The sequence below is a fragment of the Ailuropoda melanoleuca genome, chromosome 12 (genome assembly GCF_002007445.2).
Source record: "Ailuropoda melanoleuca isolate Jingjing chromosome 12, ASM200744v2, whole genome shotgun sequence".
In the NCBI taxonomy this organism is placed as follows: domain Eukaryota; kingdom Metazoa; phylum Chordata; class Mammalia; order Carnivora; family Ursidae; genus Ailuropoda; species Ailuropoda melanoleuca.
This window is the reverse complement of record NC_048229.1, coordinates 20,393,481-20,410,462: the sequence shown is the minus strand read 5'-3', so window position 1 is coordinate 20,410,462 and position 16,982 is coordinate 20,393,481. Positions and strand designations below refer to the sequence as shown.

General features: G+C 49.6%; 1 protein-coding gene across 1 annotated transcript in view; it reads left to right on the top strand.

Moving 5' to 3' along the window:
• KREMEN1 (kringle containing transmembrane protein 1) overlaps positions 1-16,450 on the top strand; it is a 54,198-nt gene extending 37,748 nt beyond the window's left edge. The window contains exons 6-9 of the mRNA XM_034638027.1: positions 7,658-7,990; positions 9,207-9,365; positions 10,674-10,758; positions 12,296-16,450. Coding sequence (XP_034493918.1) covers positions 7,658-7,990; positions 9,207-9,365; positions 10,674-10,758; positions 12,296-12,464 — 746 coding nt within the window. The 3' untranslated portion in view covers positions 12,465-16,450. The remainder of the gene's footprint in view (positions 1-7,657; positions 7,991-9,206; positions 9,366-10,673; positions 10,759-12,295) is intronic.
• The last annotated feature ends 532 nt before the right edge of the window (positions 16,451-16,982 follow it).

Genomic DNA, 16,982 nt, shown 5'->3' with positions numbered 1-16,982 from the left:
TTCCTCCTGGCAGCCATCTGAGGAAGGCATTCACTCATTTTACAGAAGAGACTCCTAGCACATGAAGAGGATAGATATCTTGCCAGGGCTCACACGGCCAACAAGCCATGGGATTAGACAGTAAAAAAAAAAAAAAAAAAAAAAGCAGGGTGTGTGGGTTTGCTACCTGTTTTTCTACTTTAAACAGAACACAGTGTTAATTTTTTTTACTGGAAAATAGATGTTGGTGAGCATATAGAGAAATTGGATCCCTCATACGTTGCTGGTGGAAATGTTAAATGGTACAGCTGCTCTGGAAAACAGTCTGGCAGTTTCTCAAACGTGAAGCAGAATTACCTTATGACCCAGCAATTCCACTCGTAGTTATATACCCAGGAGAGCTGAAAACATATGTTCACACAAAAACTTGTACAGGAACATTCACAGCAACACTGTTCACAATAGCCCCCAGAGTGGCACCAACCCAAATGTCCATCGACTGACGAGTGGATCAACAAAATGTCTTCTATCCATCCAATGGCATATTACTCAGCCACAAAAAGGGACGAAATACTGAGGCACACTAGAACATGGATGAACCTTGAAAACATGATGCTAAGTGATAGAAACCAGACATGTCAGGCCACATATTTTGTGATTCAGTGTATAGGAAATGTCCAGAATAGGCAAATCCATACAGACAGAAAACAGATTAATGGTCGCCAAGGGCTGAGGAGAGAGAAGGGGTGGGAAGTGCTGCTTAGTGGGTACGGGTTTTCTTGTTGGGGTATAAAAACGTGCCAGAATCGGATGTCAGTGGTTATGCCGCATTGGGAAATAACACCTACCACTGAACTGTACACTTTAAAATTGTTACAATGGTGGATTTTATGTCAGTTAAAAAATAGAACACTTCTATATGGTAATCAATCCTTTAGCACATTTTTATTGAGTGTCTGCTGTGTGGCAGATAAAATGATGTTTTACGTAGCGCAGTGCCTATGCCGGAGGCGTCCGATGAAAATCACTTGCTTTAAAGTCAGTCCTGTACAGAGCATCATCTTTGGTACCAGAAACGTATCTAGGAGATAGTACCGGACCTCACACAAAGGTGCAGTGAGAGGAATTAATTATAATGAAAATAACTGCTATCCGTTGAGCGCTTGCTGTATGCTAGCCTGGATGCCGGGCGCTTTTGTTTATTTTATGTTATTTAATACTTACAACAGCCCTGTTGATAAGAAAACTGTGTGCAGGTCAAAAGAGAAAATAATTTGTCCAAGTTAATAAGAGCCAAATCCAGACCTCAAACCTAGGTTTGCCACGATTTTTATTTTTCTGTTTTCAGCAGCCAGAATCCCTTTTATTAAGAATAATAAGACAGGGGGCGCCTGGGTGGCACAGCGGTTAAGCATCTGCCTTCGGCTCAGGGTGTGATCCTGGCGTTATGGGATCGAGCCCCACATCAGGCTCCTCCGCTATGAGCCTGCTTCTTCCTCTCCCACTCCCCCTGCTTGTGTTCCCTCTCTCACTGGCTGTCTCTATGTCTGTCGAATAAATAAATAAAATCTTAAAACAAAAAAAAAGAAGAATAAGACAGGTCATGATAACAGGTCCAATTTAATGCTCTAAAAGCATGTGAACAGGGTGGGCCCAGGGCTCTGATTATTATCAAACTGGCCCCTTCTGCAGCCGTCCAAAAGTGCCCTCTCTGGCTTCCATTCCTTCAGGGACTGAGGAGGTGGGCATTCGGAGAAGCTCCAGTCTCCAGAGGCCCTGGTGCGTGTCAACTGGCAGAGTCCCTAGACAGCAGGCTGCTCCAGTAACCCCCACCCCTCAGCTCTGCAAAGAAAGGTACAAAATGCCACCCTATAGAAATCATCTGTGAAGTTGCCCTGCTAGAGGGGAAAATCGTCTAAGTAGCACAAGTACTGCCTCATGGAGTCTTTGTGATCCATTGGATAAAGCTGAGCATTTTGCAGATGGTGACTACAGACTGTCTCACAATTTGGGAGGACGGAGATGTCTCTTTGAAGAGACTGGAGAATTTAGATGGTGAGAAAGGGACCAGCTGATGGTTTCCCAGAGTATCAGGCTCTGCTACCAGTGTGGCTGGAACCTGGGTCGCATTCAAGATGGCAGTGAGGTCCTCCTGTTCTCTGCTTCTTGCAGAAGGGGGCTCCGGGCTCCTCAGCCTGAGCGGCTCTGAGGCTACATTTGCACCTCAGCGGAGAGACTACGGAGGCAGCCGTCTGCTCAGTCATCATTGCCACATCAAGTAACTTGTCATAGGCCATATGGCTGATTTTCTCGCAAGCTCTCATGAGCTCCAGGAGGATGTGAAGTAGGTCGTGGCCTGTGTATAAATGCGGCACTCAGAAGCTTCAGAGCATCTGCTACCCCCAGAATTTAATTTATTGAATTAACAGAACCAAATAAAAGATCAGAGAGTCTGGAGCCAACAGTAGGTTACAGACACTGCCCAGGCTGGCCTCTTGGGCCCCATTCAGCTCCTAGGCACTGAAAGGAGAAGTGAGTTGTGTGGATTGGGTCTTACTCTGTAACATTAGTTGAGCACATATATTTTTTAGGGCGTTGTGCTATTTACTTTCCATGCATCCTCTCCCTTAATTATACTGTGAAGCAGGCGCTGTTATCCTTATTTGCCTGAGGAGAAAACAGAGGCTCATAAAAGTTCAGTTGCTTGCCCAAGGTCCCACAGATGGAGATCCTTCTCTCATGGAACTTATATTTTAGCGGAAGGAAAAGAGATTAATGGTAAAAAAATATTGAGGGCCTGAGATCCAGTAGGATGTGACCACTAGGATTGCATTAGTAATTATACTTCATAGACTCCCAGATGCTGTCAGTCGTGAGATCCAACATCATTGTACGCATCACTGAGGAAAAAAATACTTCCAGTTAAACAGTGACATGCACTGATTGACAGACGCATTCCAGTCTGAAAGATTAAAATGTTCCCCTTAGAACTGATGAAATGTGGTAATACTCTTCTCCTTTTCCGTGTGCCAGTCCAGTGGAATCTGATTCATGGCTGGGACCCATTTGGTTAAGGTTTGCTTCCTGAGACACGCCAGTATCGTTCACGTCCAGAAGCAGAGCACTCAGCTGCGTCTGGGGAAGGCTGGCTGTTCCCGCTGGTGCCTGACGTCTGCTCCTGAAGAAACTGACTTAGCTCATGTTGAGGCGGGTGGAGGTGCTAAATCAAAGAGGGCAGGAAGACACTGGCTTTCCGTCACCGGAGGTTTTGCCCAGGGCTGTTTCAGGGCTCCCACCTGCCCAGGTTGTATGTGGCAGGCTAATCTCCCCATCACAAAGGAGATCTTGCATATATCCCTAAATTTCAAGTTTCCTGTTGAATTATCACTGAATTTTAATAATCTATCATAGATGTCATGTGTTTGCTCTAAAAATTGCCTAACTGAATCTGCTGTCTGCGTGGCATGCATCTGGAAATCGAAAGTTCTAAGTTTAAGGTCTGCCTTTGCTGTTAAAATATCAGTTTTACCTGAACACTGGGTTCTTTACAAATAATAATAGTATAGCTAATCCTTACTGAGCTTACACTATGGGCCAGATCCTATCCTAAACACTTTACATAGATCAACTCCTTTTAGTTCTTGTAAAACCCCATAAGGGAGAAACTATTAGTATTTTCATTTTATGGATGAGGAAACTGAAATATACAGAAGTTATCTTGTTCCAATTCACAGTTAGGATGTGGGAAAGTCAGAAGGGTTACCTATGGAATCTTTCTCTACTGCTTTCCTTTTTAAAAAATTTAGGTTTATTGAGGTCTAATTAGGTAAAGTAAAAATCAACGTTCTAGTTGAACACTTTGACAAGATTTGACAAATACATACACCGTCAAAATACAGAACATTTTCATCACCTCGAAAAGATCTCTTGTCCCCTCTGTGGTCAATCCTCTCTCTGCCCCCAGCCCTTAGCAACCATTGATCTGTATTCCATCTGTATAGTTTTGTCTTTTGAAGAATGTCATGTAAATGGAATCATACAGTACTTAACCATTTGTTTCTGGCTCCTTTCACTTCGTGTCATGCTTTTGAGATTCACCCATGACTGTTTCCACAGCTCCTTTTTAGCGCTAAGAAGCATGTCTTTGTGCCAATATATCACCATTCGTTCACCCCTTTATCCACTGATAAGCATCGGTCTGTCTATGATAAAGATGCTCCGAAGCTGCCCTTAACCTGTGTGCACAGGTGTGCACGTGAACATGTGCTTTCACTTCTGGCTAAATACCTCGGAGTAGGGTTTCAGGATCATACAGTAAGTGCGTATTTGGCTTCAGAAGATACTGCCGACTGTTTCCCAACGTGGCTACCATTTTGCATTCTGACGGACACGCGGGAGACTCCCAGTTGCTCTGCACCCTCTCCTGCCCTTTGTATAGTCTGTTTTTTTCGTGTTGGCCATTCTAGCAGGTGCATGGTGGTAACTCATTGTGGTTTCAATTTGCATTGCCGTAATTACCAGTGATGTTGAACATCTTTTCATGTTCTCATTTGCCATCTTCTCTCAGCTTTTGTTTCACCTTCATTGTAGAAAAATGTTTTTGCTGGATATTGAATTCTATGCTGAATTTTTTTTTTTCTTTCGGTATCAACCGTTTCTAGAGACATCTGCTCTTTGTTCCCTGTATATCACCTTTTCCCTTCTGCCTGCTTTCAGGATTTCATGTTCGTTTTTGGTTTTCAGCATTTGACTATGATGTGTCTAGATGTGTTTTTTGTTTGTTTTGTTTGCTTTTTAATTTTTGTTTTTAAATTTATTTGCTTGCTATTTGCCGAGATTCTTAGATCACCTTTCACTGACTTGGGAGCAATCTTAACCATTGTCTCTTCCAGTATTTCTTCTGCCCCCTTCTCTTTTTCTTCTCTTTCTGGAACTCTAGTTGTCAGATCATTTGATGCTGTCCCACAGCTACTGGATGTTCCATTCAGTTTTTAGTCTCCACCCCCCCTCCCGGCTTCTTTTTTTTCTCTTTGTTTCATTTTAGATGATTTCTATTGACCTATTTTCAGATTTATTGATTCTTCCCTCAGCGGTGTGTAGTCTGTTTATAAACCCGTCAAAGAAATTCTTCACCTCTGATGTTGTTTTATTTCTAACATTTACATTTGACTCTTTTTAGTTTCCATGTCTCTGCTGGAATTTCCAATCTGTTCAGGCACGCTGTCCATCTTTTCCACCAGATCTTTATTGTATTAATCACGTGGCCCCTGTCTAATAGCTCTGAGATCTACATCATTATGGAGTCTAATCCTATAGATTGTCTTATTGCTTGATGATGAGTCCTTTTTATTGTTGTTGCCTCTTCTTTCCTTCCTTGTTTGCATGTTTTATGTGTGTGTTATAATATTTTGTTGAATGCCATACGCTGTGTGTAAGAAGAACAGTACAGATTTAGTAAACAGAATTTACACCTGGAAATGGACAGACGTGTTTAGTGTGGGGACTGAGCCATCAGATGAGCTGGGTTTGGGTATTATTGTTTCTGTCTTTACCCTTGTTGTACCAGGCTTCAAATTCTTCCAGCAATAGGCTGCTCTTACCTTGTGCTTAATGTAGAGCCTGGGGATACCATTGGGTTTTTTGTTTCTGTTCCACCATCAGCTTTGAGTAGTTCCTACGTGCCTCTTTCTCTGCACTCATTCCCTCCCTCAGTGGTAGACTACTGTTGCTTGTTACTTGGTACTGTGCTCATGGTGAGCTGAGGGGAGTTCTTGGGCCTCCTGCCTCATCCTCAGTCTTAGAGAGGACATTACTGGGCCTCAGAGGTGGGGCCTTTTCAGCATTCCCACGTACCCCCTCTCTTGCCAGCGGTCAAACACTGCCTTGTATCCGTGGTGGCTCTCTGGAAGGAGAGAATTTCCTGCCCCTCCCATGGGGGCAGCAGACCTCTGCTTTGCATTGGTGCAGGATGTGGGGGCTCAAGGCAACCAGGGGCTGATGGCTTTTGCCTCTGCTTTTCCCTCAGAAGCAGTGGATCTGCCTGGTTACTTTGGCAGGAAAGAGAGAGTCTCCTACTCCCTCCACAGAGGCAAACAGGTTTTGCTTCTATCCCTCCATGGCCCTGGGAGCAAGAGGGTTTGCTGCTCCTCCCACAGCCACCTGAAGCCTTTGCCCCTTTTGAGAGGAAGGTCCAGGAAGTAGGCAGTGTTTCACACCTGTCCCCCAACAGCAGTGAGGGTGTCCTGTACGAGTGCCGCCCAGGGGGACTCTTTGGCCTCCTTCCCTATTGCAGGCATTCCTGTGGGCACTGGGTCTGCACAGAACTGCTTGCAAGTGAGTGTAGACTCCTGCTGTGTCCGGGCCCCTGCTAGTCCTGGACCGACAGGCCACCCCACACTCAGCCTCTTAGCTCCTTTCTTCTCACTTACTTTATTGGTAGCCACCTCTTCCTCTCGTGCTCCATTAAAGATGAAACGCTTAGTGTGGCCTGACTGTCCTCAGAGGGTCTACTTACTTTTTAGAGTTAAATTCTCTTGGTTGTCTTGACACTTCAGCCTTCTGATGGGTTGAAGAAGAGTTTTGAGCTTTTTCTCATTGTTCGGATGGAAGCAGCATTCTCTTACTGCTTTCTATATACCGAAGGGAAGCTTTTTATTTATTTATTTTTTTAAAGATTTTATTTATTTATTCGATAGAGATAGAGACAGCCAGCGAGAGAGGGAACACAAGCAGGGGGAGTGGGAGAGGAAGAAGCAGGCTCATAGCAGAAGAGCCTGACGTGGGGCTCAATCCCATAACGCCGGGATCACGCCCTGAGCCAAAGGCAGATGCTTAACCACTGTGCCACCCAGGCGCCCCTGAAGGGAAGCTTTTTAAATCCCAGCCGTCAGCAACCTCTCAAGGACTTTCATTTCCAGGATCTTGTTTACACTTCACCGGTTAAGATACAGTGAAGTGGTTGCATCCCCTTCCTTGAACCCACCAATCAAAAAGGGGAGTCCAGAGAAACCAAATGTGCTTCGTGCAGAGTGATCAGAGTCCAGTGTTTCCCCCTGTGCAGAGAGTCGCTTCTTGTGCCACAGTTTTCTGCTCGACAAGTGCATGCGGACCCTCACGTGAGCATTGCACCCCGAGGTGCCGGGGATGCCCGAGCTGCTGTAAAGCCCTTCTCTTTGTACGGCTTTCCCTCCTCAAGTGCCTCCCTGCAAGGAGGCCCCATGTTCTCATATGCTTCCTCTCATCTGTCCTCACGCATTTGTGCGATACAGGAACAGGTGGTGGTCTCACCATCCTCCAGACTGAGAGAGGCAAGAGTTCTGGAGGTGAAGTGCAGCCCCTGGGATCACACAGCCCAGCTGGTCCGGAACGCAGACTGTCTGACTCCAGCGCCGCCCCCACGTAGGCTGAGCCCCCGCGCCGTGTGCTAATTCTAAGTTCTCCCGGGTAAAAAAAAAAAAAAAAAAAAAAAAAAAAAAAAAACCCCCCNGTTTGTTCAGGGTTTAAGCTATTCATTCTGTGATTTGATCCTGAAACATAAGGCAGTCTGGTTTTGTAGACAAAAAACAATATCCCAAACTGGATCATGTTAGGTAGGAAGAGTTTTGTTCAAAACAGGTTGGAAAGTGAGCCCTGCGGCTGTGCCCCAGGCTGAGGGCTGGTGTCCTTTTGTCTCCCACAGCTCTCGTTGGCGCCTGCGGAGGGAACTACTCGGCCATGACCTCAGTGGTGTATTCCCCTGACTTTCCCGACACCTACGCCACGGGGAGGGTCTGTTACTGGACCATCCGCGTGCCGGGGGCCTCCCGCATCCACTTCAGCTTCACCTTGTTTGACATCAGGGACTCTGCAGACATGGTGGAGCTGCTGGACGGCTACACCCACCGCGTCCTGGTCCGTTTCAGTGGGAGGAACCGCCCGCCTCTGTCCTTCAATGTCTCTCTGGATTTTGTCATTTTGTACTTCTTCTCAGATCGCATCAATCAGGCCCAGGGATTTGCTGTCTTATACCAAGGTAACCCTTCCCAGCCTCCTCGGGGGCCCTGCAGGCTGTGCTCAGGCCCCGCTGGCATGCCGTGGTCCCCTGCGAGCCTCGGGCAGGTCTCAATGGGGCTGCGAGTCAGGAGCTACTGACTCAACTTGCGGATTTTCCCACCTCCCATTTCAAAATTTGCATACATTTACAGAAAAGAGGTCACACCTGTCCATTTCGCTACTTTAGTTGTCCTGATGACAGTTTTCATGGCAGGGTTGAAAGAAGACCTGAAAGGAGGAGCTGAAACTGATAGAATTAGAAGGCTTTAAAAAGGTCATTTGGAACTGGGTGTTATATGCAAACGATGAATCATGGAACACTACATCAAAAACTAATGATGTACTGTATGGTGACCTACATAAAAGGAAATGGAAGGGAAGGGGAGGGGGAGGGGGGGAGGGGAGGGGAGAGAAGAGAGGAGAGGAGAGAAGAGGAGAGGTCAGGTCATTTGGACCATCCTCTTGCCTCTCAATATCCCAGCCAATCCCAAAAGACTAGTTTCCCATCTTTCTTCAAACCCTCCTAAGGGACACTGGGCTCCATTGCAAAAATAGGCGACTCTTCATCCCGTGGCTGTGAGTTAGAGCTGCACGTTGGATGTAGGGATTACTTAAAAAAAAATAAATAAACTTTAAAGAAGAAAACAACAATAAAAAACCCTCCTAAGGTGGAGCCCACTCTCTGCCCCTCTGACGTGCACACACACGTGCGGGCCGCATCTCTCCGCCAGCACGTGAGAAACGGGCGTCTGAGACCTGGTCTTTGTGCCAGATGCCAAGGGCTTTGGGAAGAGTTCGGTCAGCATGTGCTACAGGAGGCCAGAGGGAGGAGGCCTTCCCTCAGGTGGGAGAGACAGTCTTGAGAACAGGTAGGATTTGGGTCAATAGATAGGAAGGAAGGAGGCATTCTGGGCAGAGGGCGCCATAACTGAAAAGACGCAAGGAAAACAAGAATGGAGTCTCGGATGTCTTAAAGAGACCATTCAAATGGTTAGAAGTTGACAGCTCCTTCCTTCTGAGGCTTTCTGGGCCAGAGCCGGACAGGTTCTGCTTTGGGGCCAGCGGGGTCAGTGGAGAGAACTGCACCCATAATGAATCAGATAAAAACACCTTCTCTTCCTAGCCAGTGCCTCCTCGTCCAGAGTTCTCTGTTGTCGCCATCAGCTCACCTCCTCTTACTTTCTTTGATATTCCAGCTGTCAAGGAAGAGCCGCCGCAGGAGAGGCCCACTGCCAACCAGACGCTGGCCGAGGTGATTACGGAGCAGGCCAACCTCAGCGTCAGCGCAGCCCGGTCCTCTAAAGTCCTCTACGTCATCACCACCAGCCCCAGCCACCCACCCCAGACCGTCCCAGGTAGCAGTTCCCAGACACCAGCAAAGGGGTGGGAGCCACGGGGCTTGAGGGCAGTGCTCTTGGCAGTTAAGAGAAGACACACTTTTCCCAGGCAGGCTGTGGGTACTGGCTCTGTGACTGTCCTGGCCTTTGAGGGACATTTTCTCAGTAGCTTGATTCCTTAGTCCTTAGGAGAAAGTGCTCACCTCCAAAGATCCAGCACGTGCGCCTTTTGTACCTTGTGATTAATCAGCTAAGCCAGTGTTTTCCCACTTCGAGGATGTCTTTCCAGAGCTCCCAAGTTGCAGCTCCCTAAATTCACTGGCATGTACAAAGAGCTCTGTTCATTCATTCATTCATTCATTCATTTAAAAGACACATAAGTGCTTCAGTGGTGCCAGGTGCTGTTGTAGGCACCGGACTATAGAATGAATCAAACAAACAATATCCTGCCCTCCTGTGGCTTGTACGTGGGAGGAGAAAGACAAGAAGCAAAATAAGAGGTCATATAGTGACAAGAGCTAGAAGAAAAGTCATGCTGGAGAGGGGTAGACAGGAGGTAATGGTCTGTGGCTGAAGCTGGCTAACTTGGTTGGCTACACCCTTCCATATTCTCTGTTCTGCCTGGGAAGATCTAGCCTCGGGGTCCCCCGCCCCCGCCCCGCAGGGCCCACCCTAGATCAGGGAGAAGAGTGCCTCGGGTGCTTGCTCTGCGTTGCTAGTTTTTATATCCTGGTAGGATTTCGCAGGTCACACGTCTCATTCCTCAGATAAGGAAACTGAGGCCCAAAGAGTTTATATAACTCATCTGTGATTGCACAGTGATTCCAGTGGTAAAGACATATATAGCACTCCTTTCACCTCCCAAGTTGAATGCACTTTGGACCACACTGCCCGCTTCTCTCCAAGAGGGGGCTCTAGAGCAAGGCGAGGTGGTCAGAAGGCCTGGGGCCCCTTGCCCACCCAGCTCTCAGCTGCGTTTGGCGGCTGCCCCCACTGTAGGCGGCTTCTCAGCCAGATGTCTCTGAGCTTCCGGTGTTCACTTGGGCCTTCCAGCAGGCCTCCTTCTAAAAACGGAGCTTGGGGCGCCTGGGTGGCACAACGGTTAAGCGTCTGCCTTCGGCTCAGGGCGTGATCCTGGCGTTCTGGGATCAAGCCCCACATCAGGCTCCTCCGCTATGAGCCTGCTTCTTCCTCTCCCACTCCCCCTGCTTGTGTTCCCTCTCTCACTGGCTGTCTCTGTCTCTGTCGAATAAATAAATAAACTCTTAAAAAAAAAAAAAACGGAGCTCAAACAGGTCCAAGAAACCCTGTCTTTTGTACTTGCAGGATGGACAGTGTATGGCCTGGCAACTCTCCTCATCCTTACAGTCACAGCCATTGTAGCAAAGATACTTCTGCACATCACATTCAAGTGAGTACAAGAGAAAGCTGCCCGATTCCAGGAGGGGAAGGCTCAGAACTCCTTTTCTACTGTGCTTCATTTGTCCGGGTACAATTGTAGCATCAGAACATGATGCCAAAGCCCTTAGTCCTAGGTAACGCAAGGCAGTGCGCATTCCTCATTCTCTGGAGAGTGAAATGTACAACTGGACAAATCTCTCCAAGGTTTGAGGGATTGTGTTTGCTCCTGGCTCACAGGATATGATTTCAAGGAGGATTGAAACAGTCTGGGCATAAAAAGCAACAGTTTCCAATTTTTGACTTGTGCTGGCCCCTTAAAGAGATCTTCACCTTAGAGCAAAGATTTCTAAGACACTACCATGCCTATTTCCTAATGCCTTCTAGAAATTGGGAAACATTCTTAGGAAGAGAAGCCCAACATTTTGTTAGCGATTGCTTAATAATTATTTAAAAACAATGAAGAAGCTTCATCCTTCAATTCTGACTGATATGGAAAAAAGATATTTCTTTCCGTAACTTCGCTCCTCAGTTTAACAGTCCCGCCTTCCAGGAAAGAGGGAGTTATCTGTGCTACTGATGTTTGTGTACTTCCAGAGAAGAGCTCTGATTTTTTTCGAGACCCCCCTACTCTGTCTTTCCTGTGGCTCCCCGTCCAGGCTCTCTCTGCTCCTTTGCTCCCCTGGTTTTATTGAGCTCTCTGTATTTCAAGGCCTTTCCTGAACGTTGTGTCTTACACATCCACCTTTTTCCTGACCTTCTCACTTGCCCTCTGCCACAGAATTTTTAATACGTGAAATGCCCGCTCCTCCATTGCTTTGTGAAGGCTGCCCTTTTAGGCTTCCCTACTCTGCAGTTTACATTTTTCAGGGGAAACAGTGTCTTTTTTTTAGTGTTTACTGAGCTCGTGCCTGAGCTTCAGTGTATATATCTATATATTGAAGTCATAATTCACACGGTCTGGGAAAGCCTGTCAGGTGCAGCACGAGAGCAGGAGGCTTTCTGTAGGGCCCGGCACCTTACCGCACACCAGGGCCCCACAGGGCATGTCTGACTCCCGTGTGACACTGAAGTCCCTCAGCAGCTTCCCTGCCAAGCAGCCCCCGGGGGGCCGACATGGGGGACAGGGGTACCTGTTGGCGGTAAGGCAGGACGTGCTTCAAGCAGAGAGACTTTGGCTTTATCTTGTTTTAATCAAGGGGGCTTCCAGGTAAATATCATTTGAAGAAAGAGTTCTTGTATTAAAAAAAAAAGAATTTGTAAACTCCTCTTCTCTCAGGTCAGCCCCTTGCAGATTTGAATAACTCTTCCAGTTAGAAAGTTCTTTGTTATACTGAGCTGGAATCTGTGCCGCTGCGTTTCCAACCCCCGGACACATTTCCTTCCCACAACAGCCCTTCAGACCTCCAGAAGCATCTGTTAGGCCTTTCCTGAGGCCTCGCCTCCCTGAATGCCCCATTTCGTAGGTACAGGCATCTCAGGAGACGGAAGGTTGTTTGGGAATCTTTGTTGCACCCTACTTGAAATATTAAGTTGTGTTTGCTTGACAGATCCCATCGCGTTCCTGCTCCAGGGGACCTTAGGGACTGTCATCAACCGGGGACGTCGGGAGAAATCTGGAGCATTTTTTATAAGCCCTCTACTTCGATTTCCATCTTTAAGAAGAAGCTCAAGGGCCAGAGTCAACAAGATGACCGTAATCCTCTTGTGAGTGACTAAAAGCTGCCCCCTCCATGCCCAGGACATGAGGTCCCTCCGAGCTTGAGGCCACTGGGAACCTGTGGTTTCCTCTGACTGCCTCTCCCTGCCTCTCCCTCGGCCTCTCTGGCAGCCTCTGCAGGAGCGCCGTCCTGCGGGCTGGGAAGGGACGTCCTGCTGCGGGGACAGGCCGAGCGTGGACTCCCCCTGCTTCATCGCTGCACTTAGGAGAGAGACCCAAAGTCCCAGGGTCTGCGGCCTCCCTGTGCTCTTCTCTCTGTGTCCTCTAGAATGGGGTGTCAGGACAGAGGGGCTGAGGTGGCAGAGGTGGCTGTGTCCGGCACTGGGCTCAGGCACCTTCTAGACGACTGTAGGGTGGCGGGTAGGTGTACATATGCAGACTGCTTGCTTAGTTTCTATTTTGTCCACACAGACCACTTTCTCCCGTTCTTTATGGTTTTAAACAGGGAGCATTCTGAGGTTCTCTTGGGGGTTGGCCTGGTCCTATATTCCTGAGCATTAGCACCCCGAAGCTTAAAGAGAGCCCATGCCCTGTTCTGACTCTGGGGCTTTGCTCTCTGGGTGCTGGATGAGGGTGGGCCTCCTCCAACCTGGGAGAGCCTGGGAATTGACGCCCATCACATCAAGCCTGCCCCCTGCCACACACAGCCTTCTTTCTGATGCTTCTTTCCATAGCTCGATGATCGCAGAGCAAGCCTGCAGAGTGGTCGTGTAAAACAACCATTCATTTATTCACACAACAGACTTTCCTGAAAGCTTTTATAGGCACTCAGTGACTCCTCGTTGTATAGGGCTGCCTGGCCTCGCCCCACGCAGCTTGTGGTCCTGTGGAACCTGAGCCGGGCCCCGTCTCTCTGTGATTCTCGGACTCTCCGTTCAGAACAGGGAGTATAAATGTTGTCGCTTAGCCTTTAGGCGGCGTTAGGTGAGACACAGGCGCCAGCAGTCCCTTCTGCAGGCATCACTCATTTTAAAAGATGAATAACCACCCCACAGCCTGTGCGCTCTGCGGCCCTCTCTGTCCCTTCGTATGGGGACAGAGTGCAGTCTGGAATGGCTCAGTGGGGAGGGAGAGGGCCCTTGTCCCTAGCCCCACACTGCCCTGCCCTTCAGACAGGGAAGAGAGTTGCAGAGAGAGGTATGAGGACTGAGAGGGAGGCTTTGGAAAACTGGGAACTCTCGAGGATAAGCCTCCCAAGATGGAGAGGTGCAGCTGCGGTGGCTGCTGGTCGGGAGGAAGAGCCGTCTCCAGTTTAGAAGTCCCCACCATCCGGAAGCAGGCTTTGTCAACAACAGCTGAGAAGAGCAGCTTGGGCCTCCGAAGGCCATTCCTGGGCCTTTGTTAGAGCACAACTCTCCCAGAGGCACCTGGGCCTCAGGCCTCTGGCCTCACAGGTTCCCTCTTTGGAGCACTTTGCCTACCTCCCCCAGATCCTCAGCTACTGTCTGCCGCGGCCTTTCCTGGGGTTCTGCCCTGCCGGCGACCTGTGTGCGCCTGGCTGCTCCCAGAAATGCAGAGGACCATGTGGGGCCAGCCGGGAGGTGTCTACAAGGAGAGATGATGCCCGGCAACCAGGGGAGATGCTGAGGGCTGGCAGGCAGAGGGGCACAAGAGGGGGGAAACGGGGCAGGGTGTCCACAGGAGGGCAGGGGCGCTGCCCCAGCTATCGTGTGAGGCCTACTGTGGGCACAGAGCTGCTCGGTGCTGTCTTCATGCTTTGATCTGGAAAGAGTGATTACCCCGGAGCAGCTGTCCACAGGACCCTGAGTCTGGAGACAGAGGCCTGTCCCACACGACTGGAAATACACTGACATGTGCTGTCTCTGCTCGAAGCTATTCCTGGCTGTTGTGGAATCTCCTCTGAACCAAGTGTCAGGTGTGTCAGTCACAAAGGGCCCTGTGCCCTGGAATAGATCCCTTCACAGCACAAAGGGAATGTGGAATTTAGCCCCGGGAGGGGTTCGCCTGGCCAAGGGGCAGTTGTTCAGCCTCCTAGGGCTTCCTGTGGCCACTGGCCTTTGGGGCATCCCGTGGGTCCACCCCCCCACCCTGCCCACCCACACAGCCAGTGTGTTGTCTGAGTCTGCAGCTGGAGCGGCCCACTCTGAGACCCAGGAAGTGCTGGTGACGCCCCAGTGCCCTCCTTCCTGCTGGTCCTGGCACAGCCCACTGCCACCAGGATCAACTTACTGTCCAGGGAGTAGCCCCAGGAAACCCAAACTGGCCTCAGGACAGCCCTGGGGGAGAGGCCCTAAATTGTCCAGGCCCAACCACCATAAACACCTCAGCCTCGGTCGGATCCTGTCAGCAGCACCCCACAGAGGTCCCCTGTGGCCAAGTAAACACCTGAGGGATAAATTGTCCCAGAGGAGGTGAGGAGTGCTCCCAGGAGCACCATAGGAGGCCCGCCCTTGGTCTTTTAAGAAACTTCTTTAGAGAGAAGTGGGAATTGGAGGGGCTGGAAAGCATGCCCCTGAGAAAGGATATCACGGATCACATAGCAGATTAGGAAAGAAGAAGGGGAGGGACTTTGGGGACCACTGTGGCCTGCCACTTTGAAAACATACTGCCCTAAGCCTTTGCCCTGAGGTGACGGAGGGAACCGAGGCTGTGAGTGGTACCTCTGGGCCTGCGTGCCCTCCTCACCCCTTCTCTGCAGGATCCAGGCTCTGTCTTCTCAGCATGTGCCGCCAGAGAAGGGAGGGCTGCGGGCCTCTGATCTTGTCTCCGTGGTAGATGCCTGCAGCCAGCTGTGGACGTGGTCTTAGCTGTGTTTCACGGTGTCCTTGGCCCCTCTGGAAGGCACCGATTGCCCAATCACTTGCAGGACAGAGGTGTAGGCATGAACCCCAGGTGTCCTCCACATCCCCCCTCCCTTGTCAGAACAGCGTTGTGAGCGAGGTAACCCGGCTGCTTTAACTTCTGAAGATTGGGCTCTGGCTCCAGACTCCAATCAAGCCAGAAACCGGCCAAGATCAAAGCACTAGCAAGTACAGCTTTTCTGGCCCTCAGGCCAAACCCATACAGCCCCACCCCCTCGGCCCATTGTCAGCCCAAGGCAGGAGCTGGCCTGACCCTGCCACCAGGCCAGGCTGTAGTGACACACCAGCGGGGCCCACAGGCCATCACCAAGCCCCGTGGGTCCTGGGCACTTAATCTCCACGAGCACTTAGCAGTGGCCGGCCTCCGAGATCCTGTCTCCCTTGTCTGATGAGGCCATCCCAGGTCTCCCCCGGAGCCCGGCCAGCAGCCCAGCCCATAGCCCAGTCAGCCACCACCCTCTTGGGTTTTGGATCTCCTCTGCTTTTGTTACCACCTTGGGAACTTTTAACCTTTTGACTGTTTCCTCCGGTGTCTTTGTTTACCTTCCTCACTGTTCTACCTCCTGGCCAGGTCTCTCAGCCCAGCTGCCCTGGCGTGGGCTATTTCTCAAACCTTCCAGCTGCAGCTGCCTCCCCTCAGGTGGGACAGTTCAGGGGTGACGATGGGGCCTCACCCCGCTGCCTGCAGACCCCAGGGGAGCCCATCTCACAGGCTTCTGTGTTGCCAAGTCGAACATACTCAACAAGGCAGAAGTGGGGTGTGGAGGAAAGTCTGAGGTCAATCTGCTTCAGAAAGGATGTGTCTTCAGGAGCACATGGTGGGGGACCCTTTCCCTTCCTGCACAGGGAGCTGCCGTCTTGGGGTTCACGCGGCGTCAAGACCTGCCCACATCCAGACTCACCTTCCCGCAGGGATCTTGACTTCGGATGACAAGGCTTTATTTGTAAATATGCTCTTAATATGCAACTTTGAGAATAAAATAGAAACATCATGTATTTTAAAATATAAGATGAAGTGTGACGCACTATATACAATTTAATATATATTTTTAGGATTTTGTTATTTAAGAAAATGGAATGTAATGGTACTTAACTTTGACAAAAGAGAGAAAAATGTTATTTTTACTGTCTGGAGAAAATAAATATTCTCACTGTTGTAGAAACAGCGACGGGCCCTAGCATGTCATTTTTATAGGGGTGCTCCCAGAGCCCCGGAACGAGGGGGGTGTCACGTGCTGGCAGACCGTGTGCTCTTCTGAAGTCTGTGCAGATGCCAGGCTTCACCATTTGCTCAGTTTTTCCTGGAAGTGCCCCCCAGGTTTCCTCGGCTTTGACCCACGGTAGATCTTCAGCAGGTCAGATCTGAGGAGTTGGAATTCCAAGTGAACACCTCGGAACCAGGGGGCGGTCACGGCAAGAGGAAGGGGCTTTATGCTCAGAAAGACCTAGGTTGGAGTTGACCTTGTGTGGGTCAGTCCACTTCTCAGCCTCAGCTTCCCCTCCTGTAAAATGGCATTGTATCTATGCCTCAAAAGGGTATGGGATTAGGTGAGAAATGCATCTAAAGTGCTTATGTCATTATTATCGCTGGGGGATTTCTTTTCGCCTTTCAGAGCAGCCCGTTCTTCCCCACCCCCTCCTTGTTAACAGCACTGGTAGCCGCGCCACCTATGAGCTGCAGGCCCCTGCCTGGCG